This window comes from Corvus moneduloides, chromosome 2, assembly GCF_009650955.1.
Source record: "Corvus moneduloides isolate bCorMon1 chromosome 2, bCorMon1.pri, whole genome shotgun sequence".
NCBI lineage: Eukaryota > Metazoa > Chordata > Aves > Passeriformes > Corvidae > Corvus > Corvus moneduloides.
In genome coordinates this window covers 120,340,139-120,360,453 of record NC_045477.1, presented here as the reverse complement: position 1 = coordinate 120,360,453, position 20,315 = coordinate 120,340,139, and the positions used below count along the sequence as shown (strand labels likewise).

General features: G+C 41.9%; 1 protein-coding gene across 2 annotated transcripts in view; it reads right to left on the bottom strand.

Moving 5' to 3' along the window:
* BRWD1 (bromodomain and WD repeat domain containing 1) overlaps positions 1-17,913 on the bottom strand; it is a 42,846-nt gene extending 24,933 nt beyond the window's left edge. For both annotated transcript variants that reach the window (XM_032101102.1, XM_032101103.1), the window contains exons 1-20: positions 17,809-17,913; positions 17,629-17,687; positions 17,454-17,483; positions 17,218-17,277; positions 13,994-14,144; positions 13,077-13,175; positions 12,704-12,864; positions 12,274-12,495; positions 10,802-10,902; positions 10,126-10,196; positions 8,956-9,056; positions 8,303-8,343; positions 7,482-7,580; positions 5,913-6,063; positions 5,327-5,461; positions 4,342-4,470; positions 2,947-3,172; positions 2,444-2,629; positions 1,348-1,531; positions 495-585 (exon numbers count right to left, since the gene is read on the bottom strand). In XM_032101102.1, coding sequence (XP_031956993.1) covers positions 495-585; positions 1,348-1,531; positions 2,444-2,629; positions 2,947-3,172; positions 4,342-4,470; positions 5,327-5,461; positions 5,913-6,063; positions 7,482-7,580; positions 8,303-8,343; positions 8,956-9,056; positions 10,126-10,196; positions 10,802-10,902; positions 12,274-12,495; positions 12,704-12,864; positions 13,077-13,175; positions 13,994-14,144; positions 17,218-17,277; positions 17,454-17,483; positions 17,629-17,687; positions 17,809-17,866 — 2,355 coding nt within the window. In that variant the 5' untranslated portion in view covers positions 17,867-17,913. The remainder of the gene's footprint in view (positions 1-494; positions 586-1,347; positions 1,532-2,443; positions 2,630-2,946; positions 3,173-4,341; positions 4,471-5,326; positions 5,462-5,912; positions 6,064-7,481; positions 7,581-8,302; positions 8,344-8,955; positions 9,057-10,125; positions 10,197-10,801; positions 10,903-12,273; positions 12,496-12,703; positions 12,865-13,076; positions 13,176-13,993; positions 14,145-17,217; positions 17,278-17,453; positions 17,484-17,628; positions 17,688-17,808) is intronic.
* Between the last annotated feature and the right edge of the window lie 2,402 nt (positions 17,914-20,315).

Sequence of the window (20,315 nt, the reverse complement as noted above, 5' to 3'; positions counted from 1 at the left end):
GCCACGATCTCATAAAAACAGCACAATAACCAAGTTTTGCCTCTTGCCAATCTCTCCCACAAAACAGGTAATGAAAAAAGCATTTCAAAGGAGGGAAGTCTGAAGAAGTTTCCCCATACAAAACAATGTCATCTGAAGTAAAGTGACAAGGGAACAAACAGCACTATAGCCTGTGATTCCTCAAATGCAGGACCTTGAATGCTCTCACTTGCACCTCAGTGCTGTAGCAGGACCTGCAGTAGCTGTGTCTAACTGCAGTCAAACCAAAACAGCCTGAAAGCCATCCTGCCTTTAAAAATTACTGTCAGATACCTCACATGGAAGCAGGCAAGACTGAAAGCAAAAAGAATTCTAAGTATCCATAAAAATAAATCAAACCTTGTCCCCCAAGAATCATCAGGGTCCTTGAAGACTCTATCAGAGAACTCTGCTTTTATTTTCTACACCACCACTTGTCCCTGAGAATGCTCACTTTCCTAGAAGCTGCCACATACCTTTTCCAGTGACTCAAATGACTTTTTCTTCTCTGTTGCATAAAGATCTCTCTCTTCTTCCCCTTTTGCAATACGGTATTCTTCCTGTTTCCTACAAGAAAGCCATGAAAATCTCATTCTACACCTGTTTTGACAATGCTGGTCTCTTTAAGGGATCCCTCTCAAAATTCCTTACACCTACTTCCATTCCATTTCTAATTTCAGATGTTACTGTTGCTCAAATAATTCTAAACCATCCTATCATTTCCAGGTAAGAGTAAAAAATATGGATGCTAAGAAAGTCTTCCTTCCAAACATCAAAATATAACCCACATTTTCAACCTCCTTTTTATTTCGCATTTTTCCCTTTGCAATCTCTCCACCTCCCAACACTGGGAATGCTTCTTAAAACCCTCAGAGATGTGATAGCATTTATTGTTGTACCTTTAAAAAGGGATGTTTAGTTACTAATTCTACTGTCCACAAATGAATACTGATAGTACTTTTGAAAGCAACTGGTTTAGCAATTCAAGTGGCTGTAACTCATCACCTCCAAAAGTCTCACAGAAAGCACAATCTCACCCAACTCTTCCACGGAAATGAATTTAACCTGCATCTTTTATTTTGGAGAAAGCAAGAATCTAGGTGATCTAGCTGTCCTGGAAGATGATTTAAAATATTGAAAGAGGGGAGAATCATTTAACTGGACAACTTCTGTTTCTTCTCATTGAACGGACCTTACAATTAAGGGTTTTTAAGCACATCTGCCCACAACGCTGAACTGTTCCAACAGCATCCATTCTACCTTTGGTGTAACAGCCCCCAATTTAGACAAACCAAGCTGCTGCGCTGTCCCTGCAGGCTGCTAACAGACCTGAGCAGGCTGGGGGGGATCTCTGGCACCACGACCCTGCGCCTCCAGGCCTGCAGGTCCCTCTCGGTGGCCATCTGGCTGCGCGGGGCGTTCTGGTGCATCTGGCGCACGCCCTCCACCTGCCCGCTGCGCCGCAGCCCGATGTTGGGCGGGGACTGGATGTCCAGACTCGGCCTCCTGAAAGCTGAAACACACAAAGAAAAACATTTCTGCCACGCTGCAGAGAACTGGAAGTTCATTGCTTCTTGCTCTAAAGATTAAAAAAAGGAGTAACTGCCGTATTTTTATCTCTGCGGTTGTTAAGTACGTGACTGGAGTCTTCGGGGGATTATCTGTCTTATGGAAAACACAGATTACACAGAGACTTTCAAAATGGTGATTTCTGCTACTACTTTCACAGAAGCACAGAGTCATTTAGGCTGGAAAAGACCTCCAAAACCCGGCATTTGACCAGTGATCACCCTGTCAACCAGACCAAAGCACTGAGTGCCACATTCAGTGGTTTCCTAAACACTTCACAGTGAAAGGAATTGTGGTGTGACAGAAGGGTTTTTCCTGCACTGTTTCAGAGAGCTCTGATGCCAGTGAGACTCTAAAAAGCATTCTTCCAAGAGCTGAGAGCATATAAATAAATATATATTACGTATTTACCTAATTATAGAATAAAATATAAATTTTTTCATCCATGTTATATAATTATGTAATTAAACCTACAAGGACACAGCTCAGGAAAGCGTCTTGCTTAAATTTGTACAGAAGGAAGAGGGGGAACCAGTTTGAATAATGGCACAATACTCACTTTGCAAAAAGTAAGGAATGCAAAAATAACTCGTATTGGCAAATATTTGCAAAAAATTCTATTGTATATATTTTGCATGTTATTAATGCCCTTTTCCTCTTAAAGTGAAAGACTTTTTAATTTAATCACAAGAGCAGGAGCGTTTTAATGAATAAAATACCTTAACAAGATACCACAATGTTAAAGGAATCTTAGTCCCCTAAACAACATTAGAGTAAAAACCCATTTCAGTATTTCACACAGCACAATAAAAATGGAAACAGAACAATTACTGAACAATTTATCAGCAGTCCTAACCTCTCCTGGGTGTTCCCTCCCCATTTTGGGGGCCACTTGGAGCAGATTCTTGATCAGCTCCAGTTCTCTGATCCTGTTCCAGCTGTAGCTGTCTGATCATCCCATCCAGAATGCTGGGCTCCAAGCCTGGCTCATCCTGGTCAACCGTCTGCTGGCCAATCACCTGCTCAACAACTTCTCCATCACCTTGCAAGTATAAAACAGATCAAATGAATGAAGTTATTCCAATTATTTATTCCAAATGAGACATTTATGGAATGTACAATCAAACACAACTTGTGCATGCCACTGCCTACAGAAAAGACCTGCAACATCCATTTGAACAACTGATTCTTTTTGCTCGTTTAAATTGTATTCACTGTGGGACCCTCCAGCATCTTTAGTGAACATAAATACAAAATATCAAGTGAAAAAAAAGCGTTTTTAAATTGCTGATGTCCTCTTAAGAACTAGTGTATAACTGTGAAGTTCTGAATGTTGAGCTTTAATGATTCTGTTCTTACTTGTTGCTACATATCCAAGCTGAGGAATCAAATGTTCATCTGCACAGTTCTCTCTTCCAGGCACCAGTCTTTGATATTTTGTTGGATGAGGGTTTCCATCCACATCCACTAAGAAGGGAGGGGGCATGAGGTGAGGGGCCTGCTGAGTCTGCTCGTCCAGCACATAGTTGTTGGAGTCTCGGATCAGAGGCCGATAGTCAGTGTGGAAGAACATCTGATCAGGAATCTAAAATGGAATTTTATTCTTGTGTTAGCAATTTGAAAAAAAAAATGCTGGAGGACAGAGAAGAACAAGCAATAAAGTCTCTAAAATCTCCTTAAAGGTAAAAGAAAGGACAAGTTCCCAATGAGAAGAGTTATGTGTAACTTCAATTAACCTGGATGGGCACTGCAGTACTGCAACTTCTGATAGTGCTTTTGCAGGCAACAAAATTCTTTCAGAAAACAAAAAGCTGAAGTAACTTGAAGGGAAAGCACTGTTTTACATTTCAAAATATTTCTCTCTCATTCTACTTTTTTCCCCTACAATTACCAGAATCACAGAATATTCAGAGTTGAAAGGGACCCACAAGGATCACCAAGTCCAACTCGCGAGTGGCCCCTGAAGTTTCCTTGCAAGGAAATCTTTGGCTAAAGCTCATCAACAGTTCTCAAAGTTTTCTTAATCATGAATTCTTTCTTAATCTATGTCCACCTGAAGTTTTTTCTGCAGCGTCCATGAGGCCGAAGGAAAATGGTTACATAAATATTAGATCACAGTCAGAATGTTTGCTTCCAGCAATGATGGGAAAGAAGAAGAGAACGAGTTTCAATTTCAGCTAAGAACGTAGAGCAAGGAAAAAATAATTCTTTAAAATGACACACGTGGAACTACCATTGCAACCTGAAAAAAATTGAGGGGAAGTGAAGAAAAGAAGAAATGTGTATTTATCAAAACAAAAAGGAAGCAGGCTGATAGATCGAAAAAAGCAAAACATTTATCCTGTGCACATTTTTCTAGTATTTCAAAATCCACGGCGTTGGATGAATAATTTACTTTTGCTTAATTTAATCAACTGTAGTGAATTTGGGCTTGAGTGAGAAAAAGCTAAAGAACTTCAAGATAAACCAGCAGAAATTAGAAGCATTTTTGAGGTTGAACAATTAACATGAATTCACTGTCTCCAAGATGAAAATTGTACTCTAGGAACATTCTTAGGAGCTACTCCCATGGGAATGTTGAGACATTAGTTTTTCCTGCTCTGCCAGGACCATACAAGCAAGACAATTTACAGACATCAAGGAATCCATCATATTTAGATCCTGTAACCACACAAAATATTTCTTCCATATGAACTTTTAAACTAATTAATGTAATTTCAGTTTGAAACTTGACACAGAAACAGCTGAACTTACCTTTTCATAAGGCCTGCTACAGCCAAAGCCAAATATCAACAGATGTCCATGAGAATCTGTGCATGCAAAATGCTGGCCATCTGGTGAAAATTTACAGTCAAAAACAGCTCCATGTCCTTGGCCTTCAATCTGGATTGAAGGAAAAATAATGTAAGATTATTTGACCATTTTTTTCAGAGTAAACCGTAAGCATCAAAAACTAATTACTCTCTCAAAAGCAATCATGCATCTCCCTAAATATCTCCATTAAGGCACAAGTAATTTTTTTACTTCAGTATATTTCTTTTCCCCTTGACATGTGAATTTAAGTCCTGAACCAATTTTAAAAGACGCACTAGAGGGTATGAAAAGTTACTGCTCAGTGAATAAAATAAATAAATAAATGTGTTTTTCTGAGGCTTTTTAGCTGTCAGCACACTGCTTGAAGTAAACTGGAGCTAATATACATTGATTTTGTTAAACAGCTTTCAAGATAAACTCAGAGAATCTTAAAATGTAAAAAAAAAAAAAAAAAATCTTTGCTATTGACTGACCAGAAAAAAAAAGGGATTAAAGAAGTCTCAGAGAAAATAACCTAATTTAAAGTGTTAACAGTGAGCTGTCAAACGGAGCCCTCAAGCACAACTGTGCCAACGGATAATAAGATTGTAAATTTTAAGACAGTGGAAAATGCAAGTATCTGTCCACAAGAGTCTTGAAACAATGGTCCAAAACAGAGCCTTTCAGATGGCACCTCATCTCAGCCGAGGAAAATAACTGAGGTGAACAATGATCTTTAGTAACAAAGGACGGAAAAACTGCAATAACCAGGAAATTCTAAGGTAAAAAGCTCTAAGAAAAAATGAACTCATAAATTTTGCTGTTTTAGGGTTCTTCTGTCTCTCTTTTTCTAAAGGTGCAGGGGGGTGTGAGTGTTGGTGGCTCTTAAGCTGGTAGCGAACACACTCATGTGTTGAGAACAAATTGTGTTTAAAGAAGATCTTACCATGTTAAAATAATGCTTTGTTTTTGTGCCTTTGGTGATGTCCCATATGAAGATGTTGCCATCGTGACCCGCAGACAGCATTATCCTGGAATCAAAAGGATGGGTCTCCAAGACAAACACTTCATCTGCATGGCCCTGCAATTTAAAATTGCACATCAGGTGCAAACAAGGAAAATCCACATCAGCAGGATATTCACAGTAGAGCCCAAAGCCTGTGCTGTTCTCTCTGGAAAATTAAACCCCAAGCAGCCACAAACACTTGAGCATTCCAAAGGTAATAATTTTCTAGATTCAAGCAAGAGCTGTAGTAATACGAAGCTTTTGCCAAGGGATGGTGAATTATTCAATGGACAAGTTACTGCTCAAAACCTTTTATTTATTCCACACTTATTTGTTCCTTTTATTTACGAGGAAAGCCCAAAGCAGGAGGAAGCAGCAAATTTTGGTTAAAAGAACTCCAGGAACACCACACTTGCTGTATTATTCACACAAAGCTTTCAAGACAAATCAGTCTAATTATCAATTCAGCATGCACATGTCACTGCAATTCCAGGAAAACATTAAAAAAGCAAGGAGAATTCCATACCAGCAAGTCATGGAGCAATTGCCCTGTACTGGAATTCCAAACTTTGAGCAGATGATTATTCACAGCCGTAACAACATAGTTGTCATTTTGGTTCCAAGCTATCATGGTTACTTTAGGCTTCATGAATTTGTCTTCTTCTGCACAAGTGTCACTATTTTAAAAAAGTCAAACAGGTCAGAAACGTATTTTAAAAATATTCATGTATTTTAATTAATCCATTTCAATATCAAAATACAGAAAAATAACCTGTTTTCCTGTGTTAATAATCAGACAACAGAAAGGAAGTGAAGAATTAAACTTGGGTTGAAACTTTTGTCCACAAAATTCTTCATTTAAAGCAAATCTGGAGTTTTAAATTTTAAAGGACTTGATAATCTCTTTCCCATTTGAGATGCAAGACAAAAAGGCTTTCCTTTTTCATAGAATCTTGGCTCCTCTACAATTAAAGTCCTAATACAGATCCTTCAAAATTTTGGACTTTTTACAGTCAGCTTTTCAAACTAACTGATTCCCAAGCCAATCTCTACATTACCTAAGCTTTTTTTAATGAGTTCCAACACAAATATAGTAAAGATAATATTTTGTTTTAACCTCAATCTACTTCCTCATTCTCTCCCCAAAATGCCTTTATAGGATACTGTAACACTCCCCCTCAGCATTTTAGTCAAGTGAAGGAGTAAGTTTTCCTTGAAACACCTTCACATGGGATTATGCTCCACTTCAACCAGAGGCCCCTCTTACAAAGGCCCTCAACTACACAACCACAGTCGAATCTCAAATAATATTAATAACTCCTTTCTTTGTAAAATCAGAGTTTTTTCGTGTTTTTTTCCATGGTCTCTTTCATCACAGGAAAAGCCTGAAACCACCTTCCAATCAAGTTGCATAGCCAAAGTTTGGCTTTTAATTTAATCACCCACAAATCATATAATTAAAATCTCGTTTAATCACCTACAAATTAATTTCTGTTCAGTTTCTGTGGAAGGTGTCTGAGCTTCGGTACTCCTGTAAATCACTCCCTCTTCAGGTTTACCCAACACCAAGTAATATCCTGATTTTCATCTCTAATGACATTATTCAGAGTAGGGTGGGTGCCACCCGCATTTCATTAATTCACTTTATATAGAAGTAGAAAATGGGAACAGCCAGCAAGATCAGTCCTTGAGGAAAGCCACCTATTCCATGTCATAACCTCTCCTGCAAATAGGTCACCACCTACTTTATTTTTACTTATCTAAAAATATTTCTCCCATGACACACCAGGTGTCTGACTAAAACCCAGAGAGAGAAGGTAGATTGCACTTTCTGTTCACTTTCTTCCCTGAAAAGAGGCAATAAAATTAATTTGGTACTGAGTACATTTGAAAGTTTTATGAACACTTATGAATTTATGAAAGCACAGACTCAAATTCAGCAATTATTACAGCACCAGAACACTCATTTCATCCCCTCCCAAGGCCACAGAACTTGACCAGAAAGTTGCTAAGGCTTACTCTCATTTGAGTAATTGAGTTATTCAATCTTTCTGAATTTACACAACAGGAAATAAGAAATGAACATTTCACCTACCCCAGCAGTCGATCAGACATATCCAACAAAATACTCCTCCATTCTGCTTGCTCAAAACGCCAGATCCGAGCTGTCCCATCTCTGCTGCCACTTATGAACCTGAACAAGTATTAAAAATCAGTTCATTTATCTTCAAAAAAATTTGCTTTAAAGTATATTTAGAGTTACACACCACCACAACATAAATTTTGCAGTGGAAGACTGACAGAAGTGAAATCTTCAGTCTGTGCTCAAGAGAATTCTGTCCATTAACTTTTTTTCCAGAAAATCAGGAAAGAATTTTTTTGAACTGAAAAACCGAATAAAGTTGTCAAAATATGAAGAACAGAGAAGCAAGTTCCAAAGTTTAACTCAATTCACAAATCCATCCTCAACTCCTCCTCAGCACAGTATTTTAAGTAATTCCAGAGTTTCAGATACTGAAGTAAGGGAAGAACCAATCAGATGTAAAGGACTGTAATTGATTTTTAACCATTTTCACTGCATTTTTCCTACTTCCTATACAAACCTTACTGACAATTAAAGGAAATGAGAGGGAAAAGGAGATTTATGAAGCCACAAACACATTGGGTATATTAAAAAGTGGTAACAATTCCTCCAGGTAAATATAACCCCAGCCAGGCCAAAAATATCATCTAACACAGATCAACAGAAAGCTGGAACAGCTGAAGCTTAATTATGCTCCTGCATCAGTCCAAATTTCCCTTCTGAAATTTCCCTTCTAAATAAGTAGATTTTTCTTACTGGAAACATCCAGTAATAGATTCTTAATTCCAAAACAAGTATTTTTCTTGTCCATATTTTAGCATCTTTCAACATACCTGTCCCCACCATTAGAAAACTGAATGCTGTCAACTTTGTCCTGTAAGAAAAAGTACAGTTTGTTAGAAATTTTATTTTTTTAAACAGGAAATATGTTTATTGACAATTCTGAGTTTAGAAAAATCTGAAATAATGCAAAAATAAAATGCTGCATAATTTCTAAGAGTTTTAACTGCAAGGCAAACCAAGTCCAACAAACACTTCCCAGAATTCCCTAACCATTAATGCATTTAAAATGCATCTTTTAAAAACTGCCTGAATTAAATATGAAGGATTAACAGATTAAATAACCTGGTTGACAACTGAATCATATTTAAATAAATTCCCAATACAATGGAATAAGTAATAATACAGTAAATAAGTCAACTACAATGGTGAGGAATCTGTTGCTCCTACTCTTACTTACACTTTCCTTAAAGAAATAAAGTATTATTCATTTTTATCACAATAAAAAGTGCAGGGGAAGTAAGTAACACACTTTATCTTCAGAGCTTAAAGTCTTCTGATCAAGCCTTATCAATGCAACAAAAATAAAGTCAGATTCAGTACTAGAGAAAGAAATTTTTAATTAAGAGCACTGCTAAAAACCCACTCATACTATCACCTTATGACTTCAATACTGCTTCAAATCACTAATTAACTAATTACTTACAGCATGACTTTCCAATTCAGCTATTTTCTCAGGTGTTTCAGAGCCAAAAAAATACATCCTGATGACATGGTCAGTGCTGCCAGTTGCTAAAAACATACCACCTGTAAAAATCAAGCAATAATTAACCTACGGTGGAAGAAATTAAAACAGGTCACCACCACTTCTCAGAGGCCTGGTTTAAATAAAAAGCCTCCACAACTATTTGAAGAATGACACATTTTTTATGCTCTTCCACTGACACACATGTGGAAGGAAATCCCTTTCTTGCCCCAGAAAGTGTTCTCAGCCACAATAAAAATAAATTAGTGTTACAAAGATTTTAAAATACGTAATTAGGGCAATACTGGAACTTTTAATATCAAATTGCAGAGAGAAGCCTTCAATGGTGGGGAATATGGCTCTGGATAATCAGAATTATGTAGATAACTCTCCCTGTAGCCTCTGCCTCATTTGTGCAAGTGAACTGCATCAAAATTGGGTTGAAATGTGAGTAAACCAGTTAAGTGATGAACAACCAGTATTTACATAAGCACACCAGTATTTAGCTGATCCAAGATCTGCCTCTTGGCACCTCTAAGTGCTATCAAAAAAACCCTAAACCAACCAAGCAAAACCTCTAAAAACACCCTCCCAACATAAACCAAGGCTCTATCCTGACAATGTTAACAAGCTACACTTTGATTTGCTTTTTATTTCTGAAATTCACATGGATTGAGTGAAGGAAAACTACAAGCCAGGAGTGAAGTATGTTGAAAATACATTTCTGGATCCTCAAGAAAGAAGGATCCTCATGACCATGACTGGCACTGGATCAGGAGCTCCTGCTGGCAGGAACCACTTCCACTGCTGGTGACTGTGGGATCTTGAAGAACACATTTTGCCAATCCTTGAGATCTCACCAAGGGATTAAAAAGGCGAGTAAAGATGGATAAAAGGAAACAGGCATCAGGTGACTTTTACTTCTGTGAAATCACCAATTTCTTCAACAGCCTTTCACTGTTAGCTAAGGAAGTCCCATGATTTAATTGTCACAGCTAACAATACACATCTGTGCCGTTCTTTACTCAGAGCTGCAAGTTTTGTCCATTGTAAAGCTGTCACAACCAAGTATTACAAGAACACTTTAGAGGAAAGGAGAAAAATCACAGTGCTAAACTCCATCTGACTTACCCACACTGAAGGAAGAACAAAGCATCTGAACCCCTGGTCTGGGTTTCTCTGTGAACTTCACTGGCTTGGTGCTTAAAAAGAAAAGATGTTTGAAATAGGCTGCACCACGCAAAACTTGGCCTTTTAGCAACATTTGAAATGTAAAGAGATGTTTCTTCAAACATGGATCATTTTCTACCAACTACCATGATGTGGCACAACACCAGACACACAGAGATCATCCCAGAGCTCTTCTTTATGGTAGTAATTCTTTTTTTTTGGTACAAACAAAGAGTAATCACATATTGAACATTCAAAACTATCCTGAACATACGTATCCTGCATGCAAGTTCTGTAAGAAACATCCTAAAACTACAGGACTGTTGGAAAACCAACACCAACAACAAGCTTTATTATACTTTCCAACATTATTTACATTTCCAGCCATTCCTCTTGTACTACATTTGTACTTTTAGTGAAGAAAGAAATAAACGTATTTCCCAACAAATCTCTCAAGTCAATGGAACAACATAAATCTATAAAGGAGAGCCAGTGATGGTGCTTTAAAATAATGATGGAATATGTTATTTGCACAGCATTTTTATTAGCACAAAAACCCAGCAGAGTGTAAAGCACCTGACTTATTTTACTCAAGCCTAGGATGGCATAAAGGTTAATCAGCAAACCATACACATACTTGAATTTCATGGAATCTGTATCCCACTGCCAAAAGCAAACAGTTCCATCTGCACCAGTCGAGACCATGTATCGCAGGGAGCCTTTCACCATGGGACTGAACTACAGAGAAGAAAGTAAAACCAGACACAGAAACAGATTTAAGAACTATTCACCAACTTCTCAGAAAGTTAATGTAAAACCTTGATTTACTTTGGATTTTCACCCCAAACTGCTGGAGCAGTTGTTGGTAATTCTCGTTTTTAGTGTTTACAAAGTAATATCTCCCCTGCACTAAGGTAAGTTTGTGGTCTCTGTTTCAATTACTGCATTAAAAAAACCAATTCCTTCAGTGGTTTGGGCTTGATGTATTCACTAACCACAATCATTCACTGAAAATCCTGTCAATGAATGAAATAATGAGCAGAGCAGACTGAAAAAAAGGGAAGTATGACTAGACAGGTGTACTTTAAAAATCCATAATTAAGCAGAGCATGAGATATGAGATAGTTTGAATGTGTAACTCAGCATCACATGTAATTTTATAGAAATTTTATAGTGATTCCTCAGAAATACTTCTTCAAGACATGGATTTATTGCTATGCCCAGGGCTACACTTCAGAAAACTTTACAGACACAAGTTTGTTTAAACTGCTCATCAATTACTAACACTGGAAGCAGTCATAAAAATTGCAAATTTTGCCATTATGGTATTATTAAGAAAGCTTACATTAAAAAGCCCACACCCTACAATAAAAGAAGCACCAAAAATATTTTGGCATTAAAAACCAACCAAAATTTAAAAATACTATGAATGCCACAGAAAGTGCAGCTATGAAGATTACTCTCAGAGGCAGCATTATTGAGAAAAATGCAAAATTATTTGTTTGTACTGAGCTTCACAAGCCACTCTTCACCCCTCAACACAAGCTGTTGGTCTCACTGGAAAACACCCCAAACCTGGATAATGAGCTACTAATTTCTGTGTTAATTAAGGAATTACAAAGGCCAAAACCAGACCGAATCCAAAGGACCATCAAGAGCACATGGTGTATCAAACCACCTTCAAATTTAAATACACTGCATGTTACACCTTTGTGCTTCTGAAATAACTCCTATTTTTGAGATTAATACAAATATCCACATCATAGAAGTTGTAGCAATCACACAGTGGATCAGGAACTCCTCCACACAAACCAGCATATCATGTCTCCAGTAAGATACAAAAGGAGGACATGGTATTTCCCAGAAACTCCCTTTGGTTCCAACAACTCAAATATTATAGGTAGTGATCTTTAGGGGAAGAACTCCTGGCATTATCTTTGGTTATTCCAGAGAGACAAGGAATTTATTTGTTTTTAAATAGGTTTATCCTGTGATTTTATTAATTTTTGACACGAATATTTGCATATTCAGATTTCACTACTCCCACACGCAGCCACACAGAAATAATTTCAGTTTTTAATATGCAGAAACACTGAAAAAGCCCCGTACCTGCAATGAGGTAATGGACCCTGTGTGCCCGTGGAGGACAGCAACCGGTGCACAAGTCCTCAGACACCACACTCTGATCATCTTGTCACAGCTCCCAGCTGCAATCATGGTGTTCTCATAGTTCACAGCCATGTCAGAAATCTCTGCTGAATGTCCTCGTAAAGTGGCAAATAATCTGCCATTGTGAGTGGACCAGATCTTCACCAGACAGTCATCTGAGCCCTAGAGAGAAATATTCATTAAGGACACCTTCTGACATGCTTCTGACATTTAATTACAGCAAATTGTTCCACTTAAGCACAGCAAGGGAGCTACATTTAACAGCACTGATATTTATCTCCAGAAGTTTTAGCCTAACACCCATTTCCAAGCTCTTTTCCTTGTATCATCTAAAACTATATTCAGAGTTGGATATATTTCATCAACTTACAGTAAATATTCTGTGTCCAGTCCTATCAAATGCAACACAATATACAGAAGAGAGATGGCCAAGGATCCTTCGGTGCATCTTGACATGCTGGTACATACTTCCTGGGAATGAGGTGCTGAACTTGGCATACCCAGTTAATTGCTTTGCTCGATGCACCTCCACTAGAACACAGAGAAATCACATCATGTTTCAAACATGTCTCCTCTAAAACTTGGGTTTATTCAACTGCCATTAATATTAAAGAGTTATTAGAAATTACTTTGAGATTTCATAAATTTTCATAAATTTTCCTTGTAACTGAATTTTTTTCTGTGTGTAAAAACAGTATTTTAGATGTGCTCAGCAGCAGTGGGGAGAGGTGAGAGGAGCTTACCAAGATTTGGTGGGGTGCCATAGTTCACAGGCATTTCAGGGGGTCTGCCTCGATGAAGAGCAGCAAATGCAGAGCCCTTCCAAACAGTGTTCCTGCAATCTGTAAAAACGGTTGAAGTTCATTGTATTTGTTAAAAATGCCAAGAGAGCTGCAGTTCCAAAACAAAGCAAAGAGCCCATCTAAGATGGTCTCAAACACAGGATTGAATCCTCCAAAAAAACCAGGCACCAACTGCCCCAAAACTTCTCACAAACAGTGCAGACACAAAGAGAAAAATCCATTTAATAGTAACAGAAGGAGGAAAAACCAACACAACCAACCACCAAACTTTGAAATTACTCCTAAATGATGGTACCCCTTCAGTTCACATGACATAAAACCAACATTTCAACTGAACTTTAACATTTTCATGAATATTTATTCAGAAATGTAAGGAGTATTTATTGGTATGAAGTTATTTAATGAGATGATTTCAAGACCCTTTCAGTACCTACAGGGAGTTTACAAGAAAGCTGGAGAGGAACTTTTCACAAAGGCTTGGAGTGAAAGGACAAGAGGGAATTGCCTCAAGCTGAAGGAGGACAGGTTTAGGTGGGATACTGGGAAAAAATTCTTCCCTGTGAGAGTGGGCAGGCCCTGGCACAGGGTGCCCAAAGAAGCTGTGGCTGCCCCTGGATCCCTGGCAGTGTCCAGGCTGGATGGGGCTTGGAGCAGCCTGGGACAGCAGAAGGTGTCCCTGCCCATGGCAGGGGTGGCACTGGATGATCTTTAAGGCCCCTTCCAACCCAAACCATTCTGTGATTCCAAGAGGTCACTTGCAAAGAGTCAGTTCTGCCTTTCTTACACTATTCCCCAAACTTTAACTCTGCACGCACAACAGCGTATCACACCCATTTCAAATAAAGAACAAATCATACCTTTTGCTGTCCGTAGCAAGGACTGTCTCCCTGCCCCAAGTAAGGAATTCACTCTGGAAATGCTGGGTGGGATCTCCTTATCCAGGATAGGGCCAAGACGTTTGCAAATTTGTAATAAATGATCTGGAGCCACATGTTTGTTGGACAGCACCTGACAGAAATTTAAGGTTTAAAAATAAGGATGGCACATCCAGAACAGATGAATCTACAGGTATATCAGATTTTTTTTTAAGTTCAACTTAAAGAGAAAAATCAATTCTGATAAGCTCTGATCTAGTAAATTCAGTGGGTACTCTGCAAGCTAGGGAGTAGCTGTAGTAAAAAAAAATAACTGGAGTAAAGTTACTCACTGCACATCAGTATTTTATTACTGGAAGTTTGCAGGAATCACCCCTGTGGCACCCACTTGTGAGGCACCCTGCACTGAGCATCTTTGCCTAATTTGCCCTACTATTTGTATTAAAAATAAGACGTAAAATTCAAACCCTCATAACTCGAGATCACGGAAAATGTGGTTGCAATCAAGCACAAGAATTTATGCAGCTACTACTTGTACTTGTTCAGTGAACTGCAAACCAGCAGGTTTGAGTACAATCTCTCTGGAAACAGTTTCCTTGAAGAACCAGTACTACATAGCCTAAGTCTGCCCTACTTCCTTAAAGCAGAGGATCAAACCAGTCATCCCTACACTCAAGAATGATCCCACACTCTCTGCATCAAGCAACCTAAAAAATACACCCCCACACACACACTCAGATGTCTCAGACAAGAACAGATATGTGCGAGTTCTGATTATTTTTCCCCCCTCTTCTTTCTGGGAGTTCAATCTAAAAATTCCTTATTCTTATAAAGACAACCACAATAACACAGAAGTTAAAGACACAAAGTAAGAATTTAAACAGTCTTGAGTAGAGCAAACCATCAGAATCACAAACTGAAGCTACTGCAGAGGTCTGAAGCAGCTGGGATAAAGAACCCCATGCTTCCTCCACTGTGACCTGGCCATGAACAAACCAGTCAGCTCCAGCAGCCACACCGCTCCTGCAGCAGCCAGAGCATTCCCAGCCAATCCATTCAGGAGAGGCACAGGGCCACACCAGCTCAGGTATGTGGCCTCCTGCCCAGGTAGCTGAGAACACAGGCAGAACTAGCTTGTGCTGCTGATGCTGCTCCCTTGGCCGAATGACCGAGCTTGGATGAGCAAAGTGTCCTAACAAGGCTGATCTCCTCATCACAACAGCGGGAATAAAAATACCACACGTTGCCAAAAAGTTGCCCAAATGCACACTGAGAATTCAGAAGGTGCAATTTAAGTCACAGTCTTACACTTGTTTTTAATAATAAAATCCAGGTATAAAGCTTGTGGGACACAGGTTGTATTCCTGGTGGAGTGGGAGGTGATACACCAGTAAAATAGTTCCCATTACCCCACAGGTAAATCTATCCAAGCAATCAGTTCATCAGATGCTTCAGATTGATTACAAGAAACCTATCTGGTAGCCCAAAGATTACAAGATGCAGTTTGACATCATTTCTTTATCAATTTTGACTCTTGAATTGGTATAGAGCAGTACCAGCCACAACATTCAGGACAGAAAGGTCAGCGTGCTTTCTGCCAAACATTAGAACTCTTTTTGTTTGCATGCCATCAGCAATAAGTATATTTTCCAAATGCAACCCTCGCATACAAAACCTTGCAACTCCTTTCCTTTTTAAGTAGTTTTTCTCAGATTTTGGAAGGAACAGTTATTTTAAAGATTTGCAATTCCATGATGAGCAAAGTGGAATAGAAATAATTACACCACATGATTGCATTTGTCTGCAGTCTCTGCAAATTTAGAGTGAGAGCAGTGGGACAAGAGGTTCCCAGAGCCCCTCAAGAAGCAGAAACTAAACCTTGAGAAGATTAATTTAGACATTCTGAAACAGTACTACCCTGTGCAGAGATTTCCTTTAAATTGTGCAGGAAGAAGAGGTAGAAGCAGCACATGTTAAAGAATTAATCTGACAATTGTATATGCAGAACAATCACAGCTAAAATCCAGCTCTGAAATCAGAAGAATCCATATGCGGTGTCTCCCAACACCCTGCTTTTTCTCAGAAGAAATGGGGTAAAAAACCAACAATGAACCAACAAAAAAAACCTCCCAACAATTCTTTTTAAGCTTAATCCTACTTTCACCTTTGCTAAATTCAAGTCAGAGCTTGAAAATATTCCTGTTTAGCAAGGTCAGGCTTCTTAGTGACTTAAGAAAAACTAATCCTAAATCTTCCGTGCTCAACTGACCACAACGACAAGTACAGGAAATGAAATCAAACTTATCATTTTAAGCAACACTTAAATAACTAAGAAATTGTTTTAAGCAACATTTAATTCCTTCTCTATGCAAACATGATCCTGAAATCTTTAAGTGCTTCACAAGAGGAAGTTCACTGCAACAATCAGTCAATTAACCTGGAATGCCTGAACCTTAGGTGAGAAAAAGCAAAGATCAACACCTCTTTAAAGGAAAAGTATCAACTACAATAAAGCAGGATAAAAACCACACCGGGCAGGGCAGGCACCACCAGGCCATCACTCCCTAGGATTCAAACTCTTTTGCCATTTAAGAAGCTGCAAAATTTAAGCCCCAAAACACAGCTCTGCCTCTTGTAAAAACAACTCAGAACATAAAACGCCAGCCGTGGAAGGGCAGAAAGTACATTTTGTGGAGAGATCAACCCCATCTTTCCAGCACGTTAGAAACAAAGCCATGACCAGCGAGGAGCCGGCGATATGAGCACATTCACAGGCACCAGAACCGCCAACCCTCGGTTTCCGAACAGCGATTTCATTTCCTAATCTGTTGGAGGGGGCTGAAAGAAACCAACCAGAAAATAAATACCGACAAATCACAACGTGCCTCACAACCTGGCCCCTGAAACGCCGAAATGAAACCTCGCTGGAGATTGGCTCCTGCCTGCATGTAGGCAGTGGCATGTACCACTGCACAACGCCAAGCTCCACCTCTGCTATGTAAACAATATCCTCAATTTAAACCACCGCTTGTGTTTTTGTTAGTCTAATGTAAAGAAATTAAAGGCCCTTTCTGAAGTAACTCCACTGTTCAGAGCCAGAATGGTACTGGAAGGTGAAGCTTTGGGCCTACTCTTAAAGGTAGAGGGTCCAACACCAGTGTTATCACCGTAAATAAAAGGGTTTTTTTTAAAGAGAAAAGTCTCACCAATTCTTCATAACTTCTATAATGCTCCTTTCCTTGCCAATCCAACCTTTTAGGAAGCAACTAAATAAAGAAAAAATAAAAAAAACGTGAGCGGTTAAAGGGGAAAGGAGGGATTACAGACCACATCCAAAACAATGTGTGTTGAGGGGGGAAAAGTTGAGACAGCGGCAGAAACTTGAATGACTTGCAAAGGAAACTTTTGACTATAGCAAGATTTCATCAGAGCTCACACAGACCTGGTGCTGCTCCAGCTCCTGTACCAGCACCTGCAGAGGGAAGGGAAAAAACACAAGAGTCAGGAACAAGCCACGATCTGGCTTCTCCAGAGCGGGGGGCGCGGCTGCTCCCACCTTCCCCCGACCCTCTGCGGGCAGTGCGGGGTCCCCACGCCTCGGTGAGCCCCAGACTCACCTTCAGTGCTCTCCTGCAGGGGCCGGTGCTCAGGAACCGGGCGATGAGAAAGTAAAGCTCTGTAAGAGACACGGGGAGAGACAGGGGGCATGAGCCGGGGGGCGGCCGTGACCCATCCTGGGGGGGGGCAGGAAGATGGCGGCACGGGTGGCACCTCCTCACCCCAGCCCGCGGTGTTACCTGATTCAATGAGCGGCAGAGACGCGCCGGAGCTGGAAGAGGCCGCAGGCTCGGCCATGGCGGGCTGAGGGCGGCGGGCCCGGCTCGGCACGGCGCTGTCAGCGCCTCCCCTCCCTCCCTCCCTCCCCTCACGGCCGCCCCCCCGCTCCCCTCAGCGCTCCCTCCCTCCCTCTCCCCCCTCAGCGCAGCCTCGGCGGCGCCGCCGCCATAGCCGCCGCAGCACCCTCCACGGCACCGCGACACCTCCGCCGGGAGCGCCCGCGGGGGGGTGGGGAAAATAGTGCCCACTGTACCGAGCGCTCCGGGCGCGCCGGGGGAACAGTGGTGCGGGCGTGGGGCCGCGGGGATATAGGCGGAGGGCGGCGGGGCGGGCGGCGGGGGGGATGGCGGGGAAAAGAGCCCGGGGAGGAGAAGGTGCGGAAGGATCGCGCGGGGAAGGCGGCGGTGACGCGAGCCGAGGGCGGGGCTGAGCGCGGCGAGGCGGCGGCGCTGAGGGGTGGCGGGGGAGAGGCGGCGGCTGCGGAGCTGCTGCGGTCGCCCCCGGGAACCGCGGTGCTGCCGCCGCCGCTGCTGCCTCGGCCCTCCCCGGGACCCGCGGCCAGACACCGAGAGTCGGTTCCAGGGGGCGATGCGGTGACGGAGCGGACGCCGTGTGCCGCCAGGCCCAAGGCCTTTGCCTCGAGTGCCGTGTCCAGTTCTGGGCCCCTCACTGCGAGGAGGATATTGAGGGGTTGTAGCGTATCCAGAGAAGGGAATGGAGCTGGGGAAGGGAGCTGGAGCGGCTGAGAGAGCTGGGAAAGGGGCTCAGGCTGGAGCAAAGGAGGCTCAGGGGGGACCTTGTGGCTCTGCACAAGTCCCTGACAGGAGGGGGCAGCCGGGGGGGTCGGGCTCTGCTGCCAGGGAACAGGGACAGGAGGAGAGGGAACGGCCTCAGGCTGGGCCAGGGGAGGTTCAGGTTGGACGTCGGGAGAATTTTTTTGCTGAAAGGGTGATTAAACATTGGAATGTGCTGCCCCGGGAGATGTTGGAGTCCCCGTTCCTGGAGGAGTTTAAGGAACGATTGGACGTGCTCTGGTCGTCGACAAGGTGGTGATCAAAGGTTGGACTTGATGATCTCAGAGGTGTTTTCCAAACTAAGTGATTTTGTGATAATGTGATTCAAAGTGCACTGCCCGGCATGGTGCCCGGTGTGCCCCATGCCAGCAGAGAACCGGGAGCATCAGTGCTGTGTCCGTGTTGGAGCTTGGGGACGGCCCAGCCTCCTGCTGTGACAGCAGAGCTCCATGGGGGATGCTTGGGGGCACCTTGGCTGCCCCAAACACCAGTCTGAGGAGAGATATTTCCCACACTACTCGGGCAGTACTGCTGCCTTGGCATCACCGATCCAAAAAAAAGCAGCTCTACTCGTGTCCCTGTGCCACCTCGAGCCTGGCTTCAGGAAACAGGATTTTGGGAGCCAGGATATGGACCTGTTGGAGAGAGGCCAGAGCAGGCACCAGGATGAGCAGAGGGATGGAGCAGCTCTGCTGGGAGGAAAGGCTGCGAGAGCTGGCATTGTTCAGCCTGGAGAGGAGAAGCTTTGGGGTGAGCTCAGTGTGGCCTTGCAGGGCCTGAAGGAGCTGCAGGAAAGCTGGAGAGAGACAATTCCCAAGGGCTGGAGGGCCAGGACAAGGGGGAATGGCTTCCCAGTGCCAGAGGGCAGGGCTGGATGGGAGATTGGGCAGGAATTGTTCCCTGGGAGGGTGGGCAGGCCCTGGCACAGGGTGCCCAGAGCAGCTGGGGCTGCCCCTGGATCCCTGGCAGTGCCCAAGGCCAGGCTGGACATTGGGGCTGGGAGCAGCCTGGGACAGTGGGAGGTGTCCCTGCCCATGGCAGGGGTGGCACTGGATGAGCTTTAAAGTCCCTTCCAACCCAAACCATTCTTTATCTTTTTTCTTTTCACAGTTGTTTCTCACCCATGCCCAGCATCAACTCTGACAGAAACAGCAATGGCTATACTTCTGTTATGTTTTAAATCCAAGCTCTTCTTTCCCCGTTTCATTCCCCACCGTGGTACTTTGAAGTGCATTTTCAGAACCTTGAAGTAAAATATTTTTATGTATTTTTCCCTTGACCCAAGGATTTGCAGCATGCAAAGACAACCGAGTATCTTCCAAGAAACAGGTTTTGTTCTCTTCCTTTTATCTTGAATCAGATTGTGCTCTATTGGGATGCAAATCTGCATCAGCTCTCACTCCAGTCCTTAGTTGCACAGCAAATATATCTGGTATCACACAGGACAGTATAGTATCAGGGAGAAGTTACAATAAATTAAGCAATGGATAATAGATGTTAGGGAGATGCTGAAAGTCCACAGGATCACAGCCCCAGAGACCCAAAACACATGAAAAACAGGCATTCTGTTAAAACAGGGAAGAGTGGTTATTTTGGGGGATTTACCTGCAAGTTTATTACTTACTCAACTGATGGGTTTAGCTTGCCAAAACCAGAGAGTAAATAATACCATG